This window comes from Schistocerca americana, chromosome 8 (genome assembly GCF_021461395.2).
Source record: "Schistocerca americana isolate TAMUIC-IGC-003095 chromosome 8, iqSchAmer2.1, whole genome shotgun sequence".
Classification (NCBI taxonomy): Eukaryota; Metazoa; Arthropoda; class Insecta; order Orthoptera; family Acrididae; genus Schistocerca; species Schistocerca americana.
This window is the reverse complement of record NC_060126.1, coordinates 465,471,580-465,495,385: the sequence shown is the minus strand read 5'-3', so window position 1 is coordinate 465,495,385 and position 23,806 is coordinate 465,471,580. Positions and strand designations below refer to the sequence as shown.

General features: G+C 39.5%; 1 protein-coding gene across 4 annotated transcripts in view; it reads left to right on the top strand.

The window, feature by feature from the left end:
• Positions 1-23,806, top strand: part of LOC124545110 (RNA-binding protein 26) — a 266,987-nt gene that overhangs the window by 127,647 nt on the left and 115,534 nt on the right. For 3 of the 4 annotated variants that reach the window (XM_047123929.1, XM_047123927.1, XM_047123926.1), the window contains exons 9-10: positions 9,150-9,385; positions 23,555-23,728. In XM_047123929.1, coding sequence (XP_046979885.1) covers positions 9,150-9,385; positions 23,555-23,728 — 410 coding nt within the window. The remainder of the gene's footprint in view (positions 1-9,149; positions 9,386-23,554; positions 23,729-23,806) is intronic. The other variant, XM_047123928.1, reaches the window with a different exon arrangement.

The window sequence follows — 23,806 nt, the reverse complement described above, 5'->3', positions numbered from 1 at the left end:
TTCATTAGTGAGTAGATGTATTGTGAGGCTGTTGTAAGATTTCCCAATCTTTTAAAAAGATGCCTACAAGATGTGCGGCTATGAACCCCACACATTATTCTAATCACTTTCTTTTGAGCAGTGAATATTTTTTGTCTAAATGTTGAGTTACCCCAAAATATTATTCCGTATGACATCAGAGAGCGAAAGTATGCAAAGTATGTTAGCTTACTAATTTCTGTATCCTCAAAATTGGCAATTATTCTGATAGCAGAAGTTGCTGAACCTAGTTGCTGTAGGAGATCCAAAATATGAATTTTCCAATTAAGATTCTCATCTATATGTACACCCAAAAACTTGCTCTACCCTGTCTACTGAATCTGTTGATGTGTTATATTTATTGAAGGAACTGTACTTTTTCCAGCAGAAAATTGGATGTACTGTGTTTTTTCAAAGTTTAGAGCAAGCCCACATGCAGAAAACCAATTAATGACTTTTCCAAAGAACTTTTTTGTATCATTTTCAATTTGACTTTCTTTTACTGGATTAATAATGATACTTGTATCATCAGCAATGTCAGTTCAGCTTCCTGTTTCAGATAGGGAGGTCGTTCACATATATCAAGAACAGAAGGGGACCCATTATTAAACCCTGTGGAACACCTAATGTTATTTCACCCAGTTAGATGAAGTGGCAAACTTATTTAAATCACTTGACCAATATAAGGAAATTTTTTGCTTTCTGTTCTGTAGGTATAACTTAAACCACTCATATGCTATTCCATTTATACCATAGAATTGTAATTTCTGTAACATAATGTCATGACTTACACGATCAAATGCTTTGGACAAGTCACAGAAAATTCCTATTGGTGACATTTTAATATTTAAAGACTGTTGTGTGGACAGTGAAATTGTATATTGCTGTGTCAGTGGAACATCATTTTTGAAATCCAAACTGTGATTTACCGAGTATCCCTTCCTGTTGAGATGGCTAACCAGTCTTGAGTACATTACTTTCTCGAAGATTTTTGAGAATGCTGTAAGCAAGGATACAGGCTGATAATTATTGACATCTGTGGTGTCCCCCTTTTTGTAGAGAGGCCTGACAATGGCATATTTTAACATGTCTGGGAAAATAGAGATGTCATCTACTCCAACAGAACATTTGTTTTGCAGAGATTTAATAATTTTACTTATTTCACAAGAGGTTGTTAGGTGAAACTTAATCTCATTTTTTTTCAAAACAGACTCTTCCATGTACTGCCTAGCTTTTTCTTTTGAACTGTTCTCACTAATTTTTTCTCCTAACACTTAAGAAATGGTTGTTAAATACATTAGCTACTTGTGTACTGTTGGTTAGGATGGTCTCGTTCTCTTTAACAGTAATACTACCTACCCCAGTGGTTACTTTTCCAGTCTCCTTTCTAACAACATTCCATATTTATTTTATTGCCGGAGTTGTTAATTTTTTCTCTACTCTGCTGTGTGAAACTCCATTATGAGATGAGAGGAGTGTGTCTCAATGAATTTTGATTTGAAAGTCTATGGTTTATCAGTCAGGTTTATAAATGTTGACAGAAGACTGTTAAAAATTAAACTTGAACATCAGTGCACAAGATCCAGAACAGTGGTTAAAGAACTATTACAGAATGCCGATAATTTCCCTATCCGATGTTCACCAGATGTCTACCGCAGCTCCATTTGAAAGAGTCCAAACTATCAAACACACCAAAGTCTCTTTTTAGATGTTTCAGTTGTTAAATGAGAGACCATTTTCAAAAATAATCTAACACGAAATAAATTAAACTTTCAAATTTTGTTATTGCTGTGACATAAAATGCAATCCACATTATTTTGTAGGTATCTTAGTATTATATTTTCGTCAGTATTACATTTTGCTCGCTGGAGCTAATTAGCATCCGAACATATCTGGTCTTCAAGCATTTTATATTTGCAACATTGTGAAGTTCAGTCTAAACCAATGTGCACCCCTAATAATGGTCAGCTATAGAACCACAGCTAAATAATTTTTGACTACACACTCTGCATAAAAATAAAAAAATCAGTATAATAGAATTATAACAACTTCATTACATATTCATATGCAAAACATTAAAAAATTGACATTTTGTGTGAAAATTTAAACCATTTTGTAGCCTTACACTCTCAATTAATACTCATTGTATTGACAGGTGGCAGAGGCAACACTACTAGATTGTGTTAATAGTTATCTTCACCATTGCTTGCCATACTTGACGACATTATTAGTGAATGAACTGTGTGTATTCCAATAGCAAAAAATCTCATTTCCTGTGTGGAGAAAAGACTGTGAATGAGTGTATTTCTCATTGAATAACACATATTTGTGTGGCAGTTTTACAAACTATTTAGTGTTAACAATAAGATGCATTCTCCATTTCATTTTCAGTTAAATGTAAATCACCAACTCAGCTGCAACTTAAAAATTGCTTTACCTGTTGCATTGTCTGGTGGCTTGTAGCACATCAAAACAGAGAAGCAACTAAGATATGTAGCTGTCACTCCAAGAAAAATATTTAAGTATCCATCACATTTGCTCATTGTATGTTTATGCAAGCAACCAACAGACTGCACCAGATATTCGAATACTGTGTCAGCTCATAGTGGTAAACCCTACAGCAGAAGTAGACACAAATAAGGTGTTATTTGACACAGATCTTATTGTTGAATCCAGTGCATCAGCGTATATGCTCTCCTGACCTAAATCCGTCCTCACTGGGAATGAATTTAACTAATGTGGACATGGAGCTGCAAGAGTTTTGTGATGTCACTTCCAGTTATTTCAAATTAAGGAGTCATTGCCTCACATCAAATACAAAACAAGTTCTGTGATATTTTGTCAACATGATACGAGAGGTTGAATCAATAAAAGGCAAGAATGCTGTCTACATCACAAGCAGAATTTAAGAGATATATTGTATTTGTCATTTTCAGATATTATAATTTACGTCCTATGAATATACGCTGTTTCCAAGCACCCAGTACATTGAGGATCTCAAAACGTTTCATTATTGGTACAATTTGCTGTAATAAAATGATGAGGAAAGCCATAGTCATGATTAAAGAATTTTGGTATTGAGTTATTTTCATATTATAATGTATTTGTTATGAAAGTAAGCCATTTTAAGATAATGGCACATTGAAGATTCATCAAAACATATTGTTGCTGGCAGTTTGTTACAATTAAATGTCAGCTAATAATATATTTGTGATTAAAGCCTTCAGGAGATAAAATAAAAGTTCATTTTTTGCAGAATGCAGAAGTTCTGTGTACCGTAGTTAGTAGAAGCACCAAGTCACGATACAATGCATAGCGTGTTCGTGTCTTGCTGCACCAAATTTTTTTCACCTTCATGTGAAAGGTTAAGGGACTTTCTTATCAAATTAACATAAAAATTTTCTGTAATATTCAGTGTTGTGTAAATACAAGTGCCCCCTCTCTTGGAATGAGTTTCTCTCACTTTGTGACTTTTCTAAGCTAGTGCCCCTACTGACTGGACATGGCACTGTCCTTTTTGCCTTAAAATATGTTAATGGATATTGAAGTTTTTTTAGCATTTGGACAGGGGAGAAAATGTGTATTTTAATGGAACTAACTTATTGTGTGTGTCCATTTATGTAAAGAAGAAGAAGAAGAAGAAAATTTGTGTGATTCAGCCAGGTACATCCAACAGCTGCCATTGGGGAGCACTACAGTCGAAAGTCACATTAACTGGCATGTCCCGTGTGAATCAGGTGTAGTGTCTCGTGAGGTCGGATTTCCCATCCACGTACAGGTCAACGTCAGATACCGTGTGTCCTGTATGAAGATGGCTTAAGAGAGTGATGTACGTAGTACGACAGAACAACTTCTGACCTGCTTAATAGGGCAGATTTTATGTACAAAAGGTTAAGTAAACTAAAATCACAAACTAAAGTTAATGAACTAAGTGCTCACTCAAGCCTTAAATGTGCTTCATCCTGCTTCCTTAATCACCCTGCTTTGACCTCATTTCTGTGACTAATATCACTGTGGATGTACATCTACATCTATGTGATTACTCTGCTATTCACAATAAAGTGCCTGGCAGAGGGTTCAATGAACCACCTTCAAGCTGTCTCTCTACCGTTCCAGTCTTGAAGGGCACGCTGGAAAAATGAGCACTTAAATTTTTCTGTGGGAGCCCTGATTTCTCTTATTTTATCGTGATGATCATTTCTCCCTAAAAAGGTGGGTGCCAACAGAATGTTTTCCCAATTGGAGGACAAAACTGGTGATTGAAATTCCATGAAGATCCCGTCGCAGCGAAAAACGCCTTTGTTTTAATGATTGCCACTCCAGTTCACGAATCATGTCTGTGACACTATCTCCCCTATTTCGTGATAATACAAAACGAGCTGCCTTCTTTGTACTTTTTCGATGTCATCTGTCAGTCCCACTTGACGCGGATCCCACACCGCACAGCAATACTCCAGAATGGGGTGGACAAGCTTGGTGTAAGCAGTCTCTTTAGTAGACCTGTTGCACCTTCTAAGTGTTCTGCCAATGAATCACAGTCTTTGGTTTGCTCTACCCACAATATTATCTATGTGATCGTTCCAATTTAGGTTATTTGTAACTGTAATCCCTAAGTAAATTGAATTTACAGCCTTCAGATATGTGTGTGACTTATTATTTAATTGAAATTTAGCTGATTTCTTTTAGTACTCATGTGAGTAACTTCACACTTTTACTTACTCACGATCAATTGCCACTTTTCGCACCATACAGATATCTTATCTAAATCATTTTGCAGGTCGTTTTGATCATCTGATGACTTTACAAGACGATAAATAACAGCATCATCTGCAAACAGTCTAAGATGGCTAATCAGATTGTCTCCTATCTCGTTAATATAGATCAGGAACAACAGAGGGCCTATAACACTTCCTTGGGGAACGCCGGACATTACTTCTGTTTCACTCGATGACTTTCCATCTATTACTACGAACTGTGACCTTTATGACAGGAAATCACGAATCCAGTTGCACAACTGAGGCAATACTCTGTAGGCACGCAGTTTGGTTAGAAGACGCTTGTGAGGAATGGCGTCAAAAGCCTTCTGGAAATCTAAAAATATGGAATCTATTTGACGTACCCTGTCGATATCACTTATTACTTAATGGGTATAAAGAGCTAGTTGTGTTTCACAAGAATGATATTTTCTGAATCCATGCTGACTGTGTGTCAATAAATCGTTCTCTTTGAGGTACTTTATAATGTTCGAATACAGTATATGTTCCATAACCCTACTGCAAATTGACATTAGTGATATAGGCCCGTAATTCCTACTTCCCTTTTTGGGTATTGGTGTGACTTGAGCAATTTTACAGTCTTTAGGTACAGATCTTTCTGTGAGTGAGTTGTTGTATATAATTGCTAAATATGGAGCTATTTTATCTGAGAGGAACCTGACTGGTATACAGTCTGAACCGGAGGCCTCGTCTTTATTAAGTGATTTAAGCTGCTTTGTTACACCGAGGATATCTACTTCTATGTTCCTCATCTTAGCAGTTGTTCTTGATTGGAATTCAGGAATATTTACTTCTTCTTCTTTTTCTTCTTTGGTGAAGGAGTTTCAGAATACCATGTTTAATAACTCTGCTTTAGTGGCACTGTCATCAGTGACTTCACTGTTGTTATTGCTCAGTGAAGGTATTGATTGCGTCTTGCCACTGGTGTGCTGTAAGTATGACCAGAATCTCTTTGGGTTTTCTGCCAGTTTTTGAGACAGAATTTCGTTGTGGAAATTATTAAAAGCATCTCACATTGAAGTATGTGCTATACTTCGAACTTCTGTAAAACTTTGCCAATTTTGGGGATTTTGCATTCTTTTAAATTTGGCATACTTTTTTCGTTGCTTCTGCAACAACGATCTGACCTGTTTTGTGTACCAGGGGGGATCAGTACCATCACTTATTAATTTATGTGGTATTTATCTCTCAATTGCTGTCAATATTATCTCTGAAAACATTTCACAACTTTTCTACACTTACATGATCAGATCGGAAGGAGTGAAGACTGTCTCTTAAAAAGGTGTTAAGAGCATTTTTATCAGCTTTTTTAAATAGATGTACTTTGCGTTTCTTTTTGATGGTTGTAGGTGTTACGGTATTCAGCCTAGCAGTAACTGCCTTGTGGTCGCTAATCCTGTATTTGTCACAATACCCACTATTTGTCCAGGATTATTTGCTGCTCAAAGGTCAAGTATGCTTTCTCAACCATTTACACTTAGAGTGTGCTCATGAACTAATTGTTCCAAATAATTTTCTGAGAAAGCATTCAGTACAATTTCGGATGACGTTTTATGCCTGCCGCCGGCTTTAAACGTATAGTTTTTCCAGCATATCGAGGGTTGCTTGAAATCACCACTGACTATAATTGTATGAGCGGGGTACTTACTTGAAATGAGACTCAAGTTTTCTTTGAACTGTTCAGCAACTATATCTTCTGGGTCGGGGATCGGTAAAACGATCCAATTAATAGTTTAGTCCAATTGTCAGGTATAACCTCTACCCATACTATTTCACACGAACTATCTACTTCAATTTCGCTACAAGGCAGACTACCTCTGACAACAATAAATACTCCACCCCTAGCTGTATTTAATCTATCCTTTCTGAACACTGTTAGATCGTTTGAAAATTTCGGCTGAACTTATTTCCGGCTTTAGCCAGCTCTCTGTACCTACAACTATTTGAGCTTCAGTGCTTTCTATTAGGGCTTGGAGCTCTGGTTCTTTCCTAACACAGCTACGACAATTTACAACTACAATACCGATTGTTTCTTCAACTACCTTTTTGTGTTTTACCTACCCACTTTTAGACGGACTGTCTGTGGTTCCCTGAGACCTTCTAACCTAAAAAACCGCCCAATCCCTTCCACACAGCCCCCACTACCTGTGTAGATGCGTCCTGTGTGTAGTCGACTCCTGACCTATTAAGCGGAATCCAGAAACCCACCACCCGATGGCACAAGTCAAGGAATCTGCAGCCTACACCATCACAGAACCACATGAGCCTCTGATTAAGACCCTCCACTCGGCTTTGCACCAAAAGACCACAGTCAGTTCTATCGACGATGCTGCAGATGGTGAGCTCTGCCTTAATCACGGGAAGCAAGACGCAGTGTTCACCATTTCTGTTAGCCGCCCAAAACCATACAGAATCTTCTCCGATCCAAAGCGATACACGTCATTGGTACCGACATGAGCCACCACCTGCACCCTGTACTCTTCATGGCATCCAGAAGCACCCTTTCCACATCTGGAATGACTCCCCCTGGAATGCACACGGAGTGCACACTGGCTTCCTTCCCCTCCTTGGCAGCCATTTTCCTAAGGGGCCCCATTACGCGCCTAACGTTGGAGCTCCCAACTACCAGCAAACCCACCCTCTGTGAATGCCCAGACCTTTTGGGCCAAGAAGCTTCCTCTGGAACAGGGTGGACGACTGCATCTGGCTCAGACACATCGTCAGCCACAGATAAAGCCCGAAACCTGTTCGTCAAACAAACCAGGGAGGCCCTACGATTGGCCCCTTGGAAAGTTTTTCGCAACCTGCCAGACTTTGGACTCGACCATAGGTGAGGGGTCAATCTCAGTGCAGGCAGTACATGGGGTGGTCACAGTAGTGGACCGATCGGAGGACACGTGGGGCGTGTTCGACGTCCCTCGCATCCCTGTGTTCGACCTCCCATAGTGATGCCCTTTGGCAACAGCCTCCAGCCGTGTGATGGAAGCCATCGCAGCCTGGAGCTGAGAGCGAAGGGTCGCCAACTCAGCTCGCATCTGTACACAGCAATCACAGTGCCTCTCCATTTCTGCAGTCGCTCCTGTTTGAAGCTCGTAAAAATATTCAATAAATGAATGGTGTACTCGCCTTATTAGCAGCAGGAAATCGAAGTGCTCTCTCACTGACGGTCTAACCGACACTGAGCTGTTCTAACCAAACAAACAAGAGCCTGTACGATACGAGGGTCGATAGCAACGGTGGTACTGTACACTACACTGTTATTGAAATAAAAGGTTGTGCCTAGTAAGCACTCGAACACACAAGAAATTACAAAAATAAACCAATAACTACACAGATAGCTGAAAATAAGTCGCTCCTGTTTGAAGCTCATAAAAATATGTAACACACGAACGCTGTATTCGCCTTATTAGTAGCAGCAACTAGCGGTGCGCTCTCGCTGATGGTCTAACCGATGTAATGTGGGGATAGTCATACTTTGATAACAGTGCAAACACCACAAATGTAATTTCCTGATTCTTCTAATTAGCAAGCATGTACATGTCTTCCTCTTACAGGATTTCTCCTGTAGCTTCCATGAAGCTGAATATTTGGGAGTTCAGCAGTGACTTATTTTCTTACAGTTCACAAAGTCTATTTTCATACTAATTTTCCACAAAGCTGTGTGTGGTGTTTACTTAATTTGGAATTGTTACAACTCTTGTATGTATAACGTACTTTCGGGTCATAAATGAAAAGAAATTTTTTTTACGGAATTCTTCAACTCGTTTTATTTAACATGTGTCTCGATGGTATAGTATGGAGTAAGAAGTGCAGTGAGTCAGTGTGTACACTTAAGATGAGTGGTCAGCTCACTTTTGCTTGACTTACCATTATTACTTTACAAAGGTATTTGTGCTGCATGGCATTATAAAGAAACTGTGAAAGGGCTACATGTTAATGAAGCTGTTTTGACTACTCAGGTATTGGGCATTTGTGAATACTGAGGTGTGCAGGATTCTTTAATGTCCTATATTAGTGACAGCTGCGTATCATAATGTGCATCTCTGTTGCACCATTCTAAAAGTCACCTGACAACATTATACAAATGTGGCTGAAAGTGAAAATTAAAGCATTTTCTTAGTAACTGAGGTAGCTCTTGATATTTACCTTTAAGTTTAAACTGCTGTGGCAGACAAATTACAGGGTATCTATAAAATAATATTTCTCCACAGTGTCTCTGTGTTTGATACGAGGCTGATTAAATTAAAGCTGAATTATCATCACCGTCATTTAGAATTTTTTTATCTGCAATTCACACTTTGCCTCACAAACTTCTCTTAGCTGTTTGTTGTGGTACTATATAAGATGTATTTTAAGGTATGCGTGGCGGTACAGTTCGTGGAGCTGTAAACCGTTCCGTGGCATACAACCCACAACCTCAGCGGGAGCTGATCAGTGTGCCGGTGACAGATGAGGTGGGACAGCAGGAACAGCCACAGACGCAGCAGCAACAACAACAACACCAGCAGCAGCAGCAGCAGCAGCATCCGGAGCAGCAGCAAGCTTACCAGGCTGCACACTATGGCAAGAGGAATGTCACTCCAGTGGATCAGGTCAGTAGCCAACTGAGATGAAATGCAGCATCAGTTTACAGATGAAAGTCCCATGCTGCAGTTGCAACTTACTTGTGACTGATTTGGCAATCAATGTGCACTACACCCTTGGTGAGGTCATCTGCTTTAAAAGTTTTGAGCCATGCACTTGTTTATTGTTTGGCTATGGCAAAATACAAAGTCTATTAAATTCCATCACCTGTGATGGGCTCTCACATGGCGTCGCCACATCTCCTAAACACAATTGGTGGTATTTCGATAGCTTTGTTGTCGATCCAGTGCCGACGATTTTGGTGCTTATTTGCAGTTTACTGTAAATCCCGCCAGTGGAAAATGGCACTAATGTCATTTTTATTTTGGTACCTGGGCACAGCAAATGGTCTGACAGTTGGATGGAAGGAGGGTGGGGGAGGGGGAAACTGCATTGTCGACACATAGCAGTTGGGTGAGAGAATTTCCAATTTAAATCCAAATCCCTCTTCTGGAACATTATGCCTTGGTACTTTTGAAGTAGAAAAATATTTCTAGAAGTCAGTAAATTAGCACTTACCTCTCTGAAAATAAGCATAGAGAATTTGTGGGGGGAGACAAGAGAGAGGATCAGTCCTGAAAGGCAAGAGAGAATTGGCTGTGGTAGGCAGGCTAGAATGCCGTCAAGTAGAGTCAACATGTGAGATTTTGAAACTTGGAACTGTGTGGAGTGGACAACAGAGATTATGGGGAACATACACGTGTGTAGACATTGACACATTTGCAAAAGAACCGTAAAACAGATAACTTAAGAAAGTTATTGTTAAATGTATGGAATAAATTACTTCCGATGTATGTTGAACTGCAGATATCTTTATTTTCTGATCTGAGGTTTTTTTCACGACTCCAGTTGTGGTTTGTAAAACCCAAGCTTCATGGTTATAGGTGCAATATTGACACACACAATAATAGTGGGTCATTGATAAAGATTTGTCAGTTCTGGTGAAGTCAGTTGATCCCATTCTCTCTCTCTCTCTCTCTCTCTCTCTCTCTCTCTCTCTCTCTCTCTCTCTCTCTCTTTGTGTGTGTGTGTGTGTGTGTGTGTGTGTGTGAGAGAGAGAGAGAGAGAGAGAGAGAGAGAGGGAGAGAGAGAGATACACCAAATAGGCATCGCAGATATTAGGTTGGTGCATACGTTCATAGTGTTTTTGTTTTGCATGTCGGTATTCTGGATTCTGTGGGTTTATTTATCAGTTGTAATTTTTATTTGTAGTTCACTGTTGCTATTTGAGTTTACATTTTGTCATTAGGAGATAGTGAGTGGAGCTGTGGGCACAAGAAAATGGAGTGCCAAGTGGCAAAATTGTATCATTTCTGACATTATGGTATATTGATAATTGAGGAAGACAGGACTATAAAAGTTGAAGATGTCATTTCCGACGTATTCTTCTGTTTGAGTTCAGTAGAGGGGTGCCTACAGTGGAGGTAGCCAGAAACATTTGCCCCATGTATGAGGATAATGGCATTGGACAGAGTACAGGAAGAAAATGGTTTTCTCGCTTTAAGGAGGATCATTTTGATAATAGTGACTCTTCATGTTCAGGAAGACCATTGGCATTTGATGAAGGTCATTTAAATGCGTTAATCCACAATGATCCATGTCAGAGTACTTATGAACTCGCAAATGTAATGAACTGTGATCATTCCACCATCTTGCAACATCTGCTTGCAATGGGTAAAGTTCAAAAATTGGTGTATGGGTACTACATGAGCTAAAATCATAAAAAATTGGTGGGTGGCCGTATGTTCATCTCGTGTTTGCTTGTCATCAGTGGGCTTGTGAACAACACAGACCATTTCTACCTTGTATCATTACTGGTGACAAGAAATCATGTCTTTATGCTAAAAAAAAATAAGGAAAAGAAAGAAATGGTTTGCCCAAGCAAAGCATCGCCTCATCCTCCAAAGACCTGCACGCATCTACAAAAGATAATGCTATTCGTCTGATCGAACAGCGACGGTGTGGTGTACTACAAATTGCTTCCCCAAGGTGTAACCATCACTGCTGAAATTTATTGTAAACAACGGAGATGTCGTGCAGATGCAACTAAAGAGCAACGACCAGGAAGACTGTGTGAAGTCGTGCAACTCCACGTAATGTACGCTTGCATTCTGCTAGACTGACAAGAAACACTATATGGAAGTTGGCTTGGGAAGTCATTCTACACCTATCTTATTCATCTGATCTTGTGCCCACAGATTTTCACCTTTTCTGCTCTTTATCGAACAACCTACAAGGAACTGCCTTTCCAGATGAAAATGCACTCTGAACATGGCTTGACAACTTCTTCACCTGAAGTCCACTTGATTCTGGAAGTTGTGGAATTGAAAAATTACTCCAGCATTGGCAGACTGATGTAAATAGTGAAGGAGAATATACTATTCATGACTAACATCTTATTAAACTTATGGAAAAATTCTGCCAATTTGTGTACCAACCCACTATATTCCTACTCAATGGTTTTATCCATCTGCAGAATTATGTGCCTATAGTTAATAGCAATGGTGGGATACAGGTCATTGATGTTATGCTGTCAGTTAAAACTTATTCCACATGATGGTACCTCTTGTCAGTCAAGAGAATAGTTTCTTGGTTGATTCTAAATTTGTCTCAAGAGTCTAGTGATGGTGATATAACACACTTTTCATGCTGTTTTCTTTTTATTTATTGTAGTCCGATCCACGATCGATAGCAGTTCGTGCATGTTGAGTCATAAACGGGGATTGCTTGTTGATGATTCCAAGCCACAGCTCCGGTATGCGCATGCGTGTGCTTTCTGCTTGAAGAAAGCTTGTATGCTGCAAAGCATGTCTCTCGCTTACTTATCCAGAATTTATCACTTACCACCACAGTCAGCGATGATAACTCGCAACAAATGGAATCGAAATTCACTAAACAACTCGCTACGATCACGGTTAACCTTAGCATTAGCTATGGAATTGACAGCAGAGCGCTCAGGACATACTGTCTGCTCATTGGCTGTCGGAACGTATGTGGCGTAGGTGCGCAGAACAAGCCTGAACTTGACCGCCATCGTTCATGACTCCAACTATAGTGAGTGATCTTTCATAATGATAAAAAGGAGTATATCATCACATTCCATAGTGGAAAAGCTCTTTCAGGGATACGACAGCTTTAGTGACAGCTCAGGAAGTTTGCTAGATGGGTATGATGAGGAAAGATAGTGGCACCGATTCATAATCGTGTCGTGACAGTATGACACTGCAGTAGTTGCTACAGTATGCTTTTGGACATATTCGTTGATCTTGACATCACTTTTGGGTACTGGTAAATTTGGCATTAATGTGCCACTGATGGTGCAAAACAATAGCTGATCAAGTAAACTTATATGTGCATTAGTTCATGATTTTTTGTCCCAGTTGAGTAGCAAGATTGAATTTCGCAGCTGGAAGGACACAACAGGTGATGAAGTGACAACTCTGCTTGGAACGTTCACCTTTAAGGGTACTCTGCGGAACCCAGGACACAAAACTGTACTTTCCAAGGAAGAATAACTTGACACGCTACACTTTAGGAAGTGAATTAATGAAATACAGGTTTAAACTTATGTTTGAATGCCTCTACTTTGCAGACAATACCTAGGAGCTGGAAACAGAAAACAGTTTGAAGAACAACTGATTATGGAATAGCTGGGAACACATTCAGATCCATTTATAGATCACAAAGGGATGTTAATATAGATGAATCTCTGGAAAAGACGTCTTGTAAGCAAGCAATTTATTCCTTTGAAAGTAGCAGATTTGGCATACATTTTTTGAAATTGTGGTAAAGTTGTGCTGTAGAGTAGCACTCATCCTGAGTACAAACCACCTTGTCAAATTGTTTTGGAGCCACATACGATTTGCTCAGAAACGGCTACTGTATTTACACTGACAGTTGGTGTACTAGTCGCAGATTCAGTTGGCAAACTAACAAATAAGAGTGCAGATGTATTTGGAACAGTGTGGCAAGACAGAAAAGAGTTCCCTGAATTCACAAAAAATGAAAAACTGCAGAAGGGAGAGTATGTAACAGCCTGAAGAATAAGCAGATGTTGATGGAATGGAAGGCCAAGAAAAATGACGTAATGGTTGGCATGTTCTGCTGCAACATATTTGTATAACTTAATTCAAAGAATGGTGTTGTGTGTTGTCTCCAATTATGACAGTAATATGGGAAGTGCGACAGGAATGGTTCCCAAATGGCCCAGAGCAGACTGTAAAAATATATCAGAAGCATTTTCACCATTTGTTGGACATGTGCACGCACTCATGTGCAAACCCCCCCCCCCCTCCTCCCCACTGTTCAGAAGAGAATGCACAAACGATGACAAGTGAAGGCTAGTAGAGATTCTCACACCTTAGTAGAAGACCTGGCAGAGAACCCAAAAAAATTCTGATCCTTTGTAAAGTTGCTAAGCAGGTCTAAGGCTACCATTCAGTCAGTTGTTAACCAATCTGGTGTGGCAGTTTAAAATAGCAAAACGAAAGCCAAAGTTTTAAATTTCACGTTCCGGAAGTCGTTCATGCAGGAGAACCATACAAACATAACGTCGTTTGAGCATCGGACAGACTCCCATATGGACGACATAGAAATAAGCGTACCTGGTGTAGAGAAGCAACTTAAAAACGTACAAGCATATGGCACAAGTTCACAGATATGTAAGTGGCTCAAAGACTTCTTAAATAATAGAACCCAGTACAATGTCCTTGACAGCAAGTGTTCATTACAGACAAGGGTATTGTCAGGAGTGCCCCAGGGAAGTGTGAGAGGACTGCTGTTGTCCTCTGTATACGTAAACGATTTTGTAGACAGTGTGGGCATCAATACGCGGTTGTTTGCTGATGATGCTGTGGTGTACAGTAAGGTGTCAAAGTTGAGGGAGTGTAGGAAGATAAAAGATGACTTAGACAAAATTTCTAGTTGGTGTGATGAATGGGAGCTTTCTCTAAATGTGGGGAAAATGTAAGTTAATGTGGATGAGTAAAATGTAAGTTAATGTGGATGAGTAGGAAGAACAAACCTGTAATGTTTGGATACAGTATTACTAGTGTACTGCTTGACACAGTCAAGTCATTTAAATATCTGGGCATAATATTGCAAAGTGATGTGAAATGGAATGAGCATGTGAGAATTGTGGTAGGGAAGACGATTGGTCACTTTGGTTTATTGGAAGAATTTTAGGAAAGAGTGGTTCACCTGTAAAGGAGACTGTATGTAGGAAGCTGATGCAAACTACTCCTGAGTAGTGTTAGAGTGTTTATGATCTGTACCGGGTTGGACGCTGTCATGGAGAAACCATAATGATGATTTGTTTATTTATTATTTTTTAAAAAAGGGCAACATGGAAAATCAAAATTAGATGCTGCTTGCAATGACCCTTTGAGCTTTACCTTTTCACTAAATGGAGTCACATTTTCCTCAGTTTCATGCCAGAGTAGTCCTGTGTCTCAGTGTAATATTGCAGTGATTGTTTTTCCTTTTTCTAAGAAATCTGAGTCGTCCACATACCAAAATACTTCCTCAATAACTTTTATGGCTGATGGGACTGACTTTGCCTGTTTTACAGTAGATTCACAGGATGCATCCACTGTTACTTTGTGCGCTTCTGTTGGTGAGTGGTGAGATTCTTGTCATAGACTTTTTTGACAATTTCATCAGTAAATGTGTCTATTGGTCTTCCTTGGCCATCCCTTTGCAAAAATAGCTATTGGACAATGTTTAATTTGTTGAACCAGTATCTCTGTGGTTCCAATAAAACAGCTTCCAGTTTTGATCTTTCATATTTTCTCTGTACGATTGATTAACAGCATGCTTCTGGATGTTCACCAGAGGTGTTGCTTCCATTTTGTGCCAGTATTTTGACAACTGACAGTCATCTTCAGATGCTGCGAGTTGTGCTATTGTGCCTACTTGCTGCCTGGACTACAAACAGATTGTGCGCTATTGTTGGTCGTGCACTGCTATTTGTAGCCGAGTTTGACTCCTGATACCCACTACTCCCTTTGATGAATGTTTGTTTTTCTGGACCCTGAAAAAATAAGAGCTTCAAAAGACATTGTAGGCACCAGGAGTCGAACTGTACTTTAAATAATGACATGACGCCAGCAATAGATCACAGTCTGGTCAGAAGGAAGACCAGAGGTTAATGCTGATAAGCACCGTGGCCAGTAGTGACAGAGCACAACCTCGGATAATGAAATGATCCCAAACACCTAAACTAGTACTTTGCCAAATTCCTCGTAGTGTCTCTTTTCAGGTAGACAATGAACGCACCATGAGACATAGTCTTTTTTATACGTATTTCACTGTCTGTTATTATTACATTACACTGATTGTAGTTTGAAGCAGGTTCCTGTGAAAATATGTAGAATATTCTAGGTTGTTGTGCACTGATCCAGGGTGAATCAGACTGGCAACAGAGTAACGGTAGGCCATCTGAGAGTGATGGGTGAAATGAGAGCTTGATATTAAAACTGGAAGTAAACAATTGTTGTTTTTTGCTGTTTAGTTTTGTAGCTTGTGATACATGCCACAAACTCTCTAGCACCATATGCAAGACATTTAAATCGTATCAGTTCTTCACGTGTTCTCAAAAATTTCATCAGTGAGAATGGTGGAGGAGTGAGGAGGGGGGAGAGGGAAGCTGTGAGGCATAATTAGGAGTAGCTACTGCCCCATTTTGAGAAATCTACCTCGCATGACAGTACTAGTCATAGTTGATTCATGTTTCTGAGTGCAATTAAAAACTATTACGCCATTATTTCAGCTTGAGACTGTATTTAATTGTGAAAGTTGCTTGTATTTTCCCCTAAGGAATCTCACCTTATGTTCCAAAAAAGAGAGTAGGCTTGGTATAGTCACGGAAATTTGTTTGATTTTCTTCTACTGCAGTGTGTACAGAAGTTGTTGTTGTTGTGGTCTTCAGTCCTGAGAGTGGTTTGATGCAGCTCTCCATGCTACTCTATCCTGTGCAAGCTTCTTCATCTCCCAGTACCTACTGCAACCTACATCCTTCTGAATCTGCTTAGTGTATTGATCTCTTGGTCTCCCTCTACGATTTTTACCCTCCACGCTGCCCTCCAATGCTAAATCTGTGATCCCTTGATGCCTCAAAACATGTCCCACCAACCGGTCCCTTCTTCTTGTCAAGTTGTGCCACAAACTTCTCTTCTCCCCAATCCTATTCAATACCTCCTCATTAGTTACGTGATCTACCCACCTTATCTTCAGCATTCTTCTGTAACACCACATTTCGAAAGCTTCTATTCTCTTCTTGTCCAAACTGGTTATCGTCCATGTTTCACTTCCATACATGGCTACACTCCATACAAATACTTTCAGAAACGACTTCCTGACACTTAAATCTATACTCGATGTTAACAAATTTCTCTTCTTCAGAAACGATTTCCTTGCCATTGCCAGTCTACATTTGATATCCTCTCTACTTCGACCATCATCAGTTATTTTACTCCCTAAATAGCAAAACTCCTTTACTACTTTAAGTGTCTCATTTCCTAATCTAATCCCCTCAGCATCACCCGATTTAATTTGACTACATTCCATTATCCTTGTTTTGCTTTTGTTGATGTTCGTCTTATATCCTCCTTTCAAGACACTGTCCATTCCGTTCAACTGCTCTTCCAAGTCCTTTGCTGTCTCGTGACAGAATTACAATGTCATCGGCGAACCTCAAAGTTTTTATTTCTTCTCCATGGATTTTAATACCTACTCCAAATTTTTCTTTTGTTCCCTTCACTGCTTGCTCAATATACAGATTGAATAACATCTGGGAGAGGCTACAACCCTGTCTCACTCCTTTCCCAACCACTGCTTCCCTTTCATGCCCCTCGACTCTTATAACTGCCATCTGGTTTCTGTACAAATTGTAAATAGCCTTTCGCTCCCTGTATTTTACCCCTGCCACCTTCAGAATTTGAAAGAGAGTATTCCAGTTAACGTTGTCAAAAGCTTTCTCTAAGTCTACAAATGCTAGAAACGCAGGTTTGCCTTTTCTTAACCTTTCTTCTAAGATAAGTCTTAAGGTTAGTATTGCCTCACGTGTTCCAACACATCTACGGAATCCAAACTGATCCTCCCCGAGGTCCGCTTCTACCAGTTTTTCCATTCGTCTGTAAAGAATTCGCATTAGTATTTTGCAGCTGTGACTTATTAAACTGATAGTTCGGTAATTTTCACATCTGTCAACACCTGCTTTCTTTGGGATTGGAATTATTATATTCTTCTTGAAGTCTGTGGGTATTTCGCCTGTCTCATACATCTTGCTCACCAGATGGTAGAGTTTTGTCATGACTGGCTCTCCCAAGGCCATCAGTAGTTCTAATGGAATGTTGTCTACTCCCGGGGCCTTGTTTCGACTCAGGTCTTTCAGTGCTCTGTCAAACTCTTCACGCAGTATCTTATCTCCCATTTCATCTTCATCTACATCCTCTTCCATTTCCATAATATTGTCCTCAAGTACATCGCCCTTGTATAAACCCTCTATATACTCCTTCCACCTTTCTGCCTTCCCTTCTTTGCTTAGAACTGGGTTGCCATCTGAGCTCTTGATATTCATACAAGTGGTTCTCTTCTCTCCAAAGGTCTCTTTAATTTTCCTGTAGACAAGCCTCTACATCCTTACATTTGTCCTGTAGCCATCCCTGCTCAGCCATTTTGCACTTCCTGTCGATCGCATTTTTGAGACGTTTGTATTCCTTTTTGCCTGCTTCATTTACTACATTTTTATATTTTCTCCTTTCATCAATTAAATTCAGTATTTCTTCTGTTACCCAAGGATTTCTATTAGCCCTCGTCTTTTTACCTACTTGATCCTCTGCTGCCTTTACTACTTCATCCCTCAGAGCTACCTATTCTTCTTCTACTGTATTTCTTTCCCCCATTCCTGTCAATTGTTCCCTTATGCTCTCCCTGAAACTCTCTACAACCTCTGGTTCTTTCAGTTTATCCAGGTCCCATCTCCTTAAATTCCCACCTTTTTGCAGTTTCTTCAGTTTCAATCTGCAGTTCATAACCAATAGATTGTGGTCAGAATCCACATCTGCCCCTGGAAATGTCTTACAATTTAAAACCTGGTTCCTAAATCTCTGTCTTACCATTATGTAAGCTGTCTGATACCTTTTAGTATCTCCAGGATTCTTCCAGGTATACAACCGTCTTTCATACAGAAGAATTTACTGTCAATTACTGTACCTTTACTTTATTTGGATTCAAAATTTGTCAATTATTGCCACAAACTTCTTGTCACATTTTTCACTGAGTTTGTTTATTTATTTTGTGTGTCCAGGACAAAATTCGTCCCAGATGGATGTGGTTCCCTCCTGGCATTTATATTCTTATATTTGTGGGAAGGTAGGTTGTTGGGGGGGGGGGGGGGGGGGGGAGAGAGAGAGAGAGAGAGAGAGAGAGAGAGAGAGAGAGAGAGTGTGTTAGTTAGGTGTCTGTACAGCCTTGATAGCAAATGTATAAATCAAAACTTTCAGTGTATGTGTATTGTACTCTGTTCTTGCACCTGAATGTACATAGACATTCGCAATTTGGGAAATATCCAAAGGTTTGTTTGACCAGACGCTTAAAAAGCGGCAAAATTAATTGAAAAGAACAAAGATTAAAATGAGCAGGAAATTAAATTTTCAGTGAATGATCTCTTGACTCAGAGAAAATTACATGATACCATCATCACCAAAAGCAAAGTAACATGTTCAGGAGAGCAAAACAGAAAAGTAATCTTATAAAATAAATTTGGAAGCTGAGAATTAATGAGGTATTTACACCATTTTAGAGTGCTCGTGGAATCGTGTTACTTTTATGTAGCTTGGAGCAAGTAATTATTGCCCGTGACAAGCATGTAACTTGAATTTACTGAGTTTTGCACTCGTTTTGGTGTACCAGTGAACTGTCAATAGGATAATAAGACATGTAATAACTGTGCTATTGTTTTAAATATTTTTCATCTAAAAACTGATAGATCCAGTCCAATATCTAGAAACCCTGCCTGAAATTTTTCACACTGGAAGAATATATCAAAGTAAATGCGCTGTCAAAATTTTAGTCGCTACAACCATCTGCAAATTTTTTTTAAATTGTGAAGTTACTCATTTTTACCAAACAAAAAACCACTTATAACAGCTGTTTGTACATCCCTCCCTGCCTAACACGAGTCGACAAATAAGGAGATGCAGCAGTGATGAGAGAACGTGGTGGTGGGGGGGGGGGGGGGGGGGAATAGGTCTTCACAAGAAATAAATGATTCTTCATATTTCATCTTTGCGGGGGTGAAAACATCACTGGATTTCACATTACTGCGGTGGTGGGGAGGGGAGGGGGGGGGGGGGTGAAAACATTAATTGAATTCCACATTACTGCATCCACATTACTGCACAAAGACAGATGCTATTACCAAGCATATGCAAAGAAAGCCCAAATAAAATTAAATCAGTTTCATCTCTGTTGTTAACACTTAATGATACCACAAAGGAAACTGTTATTTATTATGGATATTAAACTCGTTGCAAATTCGAAAAAATGTTAAGTGTACGTAGTTTGCACAACCTCGGATTATGAAATGATCCCAAACACCAAAACTAGTACTTCGCCAAATTCCTCGTAGTGTCTTGATTCAGGTAGACGACGACCGTACCATGAGACAATGTTTTCATACAGCAGTGTTGATTTGTGTGTGTGTGTGTGTGTGTGTGTGTGTGTGTGTGTGTGTGTGTGTGTGTGTGTGTGAATGACTGAACTTACAAGGGAACAATCCAGTCCAACATGTTGAGATCTGCCCTGAAATTCTTTATACAGGAAGAAAACGGTAAAAGAAATGCACTGTCAAATTTTAGCTACTAAGGCACATTGTGCAGGTTTTTTAAAAATTGTTGCAATTTGCCCAATTTTTAGCTTGCGACACAGATGGAAAAATGTACACCCCCAGTTTAGTTGTAGTAGGCAGCACATGTACAACACGACAGGCACATATCCTGGGTTGACAGTACATTGGTAAGCAGATAACACAGCACTACGTGATTGTAATTTGTAAAGCAAATTTCAGTTTCCATTGATAGTTCCTCTGACAACTATGCACGACAAAAAGCCTTGGCAACCTTGATTAATGGAGCTTCTGCTTCATAAGAAGTACAACAAATAAAAATGGACTTTCACTCATTAAATATTTATTTTTCACTGTTTGTGTGTGCCGTGTGAAATTTTTATGGATTTGTTAAATTAACAAAAATATTAAATATACTTTGCATGATGAAAAAGGTGAAGCAACCAGAAGACACTGTTAGCTGTCAGTGTAACTGCACATGTACGTAACCATAGGCAGGTATGTGAATGATTACAGTCGCAATTGTGTATGACATTTAGAGTGGCCACCAGATGACTGTGGTGGTGTTTGTGTTTAATGTTGTTGCCCTGTCTGGTAGGGTATATAATGTGTTTGAATAGTGTCAAAGTTTTTTCATTACTGTGAAGGACATGGAGTTGCTGTATACTCCTGTGAAACAAAGTTGTCATCACCAGACAGTGTTTGATGGGATTCTTATTTTGGGTCTCCATTTGGGTGGCTGCTCAAATAGTACAGTATCCAGATTTGTAGGGCATTTCTGTGTGAGTGTGGCCTAGTGTTTGACTGAACAGGAAAGTGACGGTAGGCATATTCATTGTCAAGGTTCTGGTTGACCGTGTCTGATCGTCATGAGGTAGCTTACCATATTGTGCTCCAAGCATGTTGTCATCTCTTCACATCTGCGCCTGTTATCTGAGAACATTCTGTGTCATTCCACACCCCCTGGTTTGGAGACTAGTAGCAGCTGGTACTAGGATATTACTGTCCCATTTGTAGGTTGCCTTTAGCAGCATAACTCAAACGACTGCATTTGGAGTGTTGCTGCGACTCGGAAACATGAACTGCTGATGAATGGCATCACATTGTGTTTAGTGAAGAATTGCTGTTCTACACTATCCTGTATGACTGTCATCAGAGTGTATGGTGGCGAACTGGGAAGAAGACCCATTCTTTCAATGTGGTTTAGAGGCACAGCAGTGTTAGTCATGGCGTCATGATGTGGGGAGTCATTGGGTATGATTTCAGGTCTGGTAGTGATTGCAGGAACTCTAATGGCACAAACAATATGCAACTGATGCACTGTGTTCTCGTGTTACCAATTGTGTGACAGTATTGTGGTACCATTTTTCAACGAGTCAATGTTTGTCCACACATTGCATATGTCTCTATCAGCGGTCTGCATGATAGTGAGGTACTCCCGTGTCACTCAGTATTTACAGATCTGCCTCCAATAAAATGTGTGTGACCAGCTTAGACATTGATTCTGTTCCAGTGCTAGTATCCACGATATTAAGGATCCATTACACAATTGGTGGCTAGCTTCCCTTAGGAGAGGATATAACAGCTTTTTGATACCCTTACCAACCAATCAGTGCGTGGATCCAGGCCGGAGGGGGGTACAACATTATACTTAAAAGTGGGCTCATGCTGCCAAGTTCTTTGTAAATTTAACATGGTTTTGCAATCACAGAAATAATGTCACATACCTTCACAACCTGAGAAGTTTCATTTCATGTGTCTGCTTATGAGTGATTCATTTACTTATTTATTTATTTATTTAGCATATGGCTAATATAGAAATATCATAAAATTAAATTACATATACATGTGTACAGTATTTGCACTCAAGAAATTTAAATTTGGCTTTACAAGTGAGTATCCAGTCTTTCAATCCAGCACACTGCATCCGGAGTTGCTAGCAGGAAGTCCTGCATTCACTGACAATGCGGTGAATAGTCTGGTATTGAGCCCCGCGGTCACAGGCTGTATTAGCCAGCTTCTTCCAATTAAAGAGAGCATTTGTGTGTCGGGTGTGGGCGATACTGATTCTGTTGAGGGTAGTCCAGGTCTTGCGTGGTAGGTGGAATCCAGTTGGAAGTTTAGCACCTGAGATGATGATATGCAGGCGCACATCTGTCACTGCTTCCCACCAATCTTTCCATTCTTCAAGGGGTTTGAAATCCTTAGCAACAATGTCAGCAGCGTTGCACAGAGTTGGATGGCGTGATTTCAGTCTCTTTATGATTTAAAAGTGGCACGTCGCTATGCATGGGTAGGTTAGAATTCGTGGAGATCTTATGGAATTCCCTCATAAGGGCAGTATGTCTGCGTAGATCGGGAGGTATTATACCGGTTAACAGTGAAACCCAATAGGCTGGAGTAGATCTGATTGCACCAAATATGATGCGCATTTTTTTGTCAGAAGATGTATATCTTCAGTTTAGTGCATACTCAGTTGCATGTAATATTACTGTGTGTTGATAATTTTTACTTTTGGACCACCTAACTACAACTGAATTTTTGTGTCATACGTGTTTATAATCTGTATATACACGGTCCCAAAATGTAAACTAAATAGTAAAGATGTGTACATATTGCAGGCCACTGAAGATGCCCTGCAAAGAATAAAGGTGAAATGTGTATGGCACGAAAATTGTGTTTCATTCAGGTTTAGTTAAACAGTCCAAAAGTAAAAATTATCAACATACCATAAAATAACACCTACTGCTTCTTTTCAGTTGTTGCTGAACTCGGAATAGTTGCTGATAAAATTTATGTGACAACCATAATGATTTCACTTGTAATCAGAGCACCAGTAATGACTAGCTTGCTCCCACACATTGAAAATACGCTCAAGGAATATGGAATTTCATACTGAAAACCTCAGCATAATCTTTGCATGGAGTAAAATCACCACGCTTACGTGACTTGTGGACTGGGACCTGATAAGCTCAACAAATTTGATTGTGTCAATTGTAATAGCCTACAAACAAATTTTTGACTCACAAATTTAACTATTTCTTTGTATTGGCTAATTTCAGAAATTAAAAAAAACGTGACAAACCACTATATGTGATGATCTTGCACTCCACTTTCCAAAATAAGAATATATTCACTGCAAAGACATTCTCCCTAATCTGGTTTCATCTGATGTTACAAAATAATGTGGCTGGCCCTACATTAATACCCTTGTAGTCGAGTATACTGATAAGCAAGTAGTTTGAATCTCATCTGTAAGTTAATAGAATTGTGTGGTTTCTGTCTTCTTCAGGCGAGAGAAGTAGCAGCAAAGAAAAAACCAGGATTTGATTTCAACCGCCTGGGACCTCGACACAAAAATCCGAACAATTGTTCACTTGAGCTGAAGAAGGTGCCAAGACCTCTAAACAATATAACACATCTCAACAATCACTTTTCAAAGTTTGGCAAGATTGTCAACATTCAGGTATTTACATAAAAGAAAATTCAACTTTTTTTCAGCAGTCACAAACTTCTGTACTTAATGGGGCTTTCCTTTTTTTAA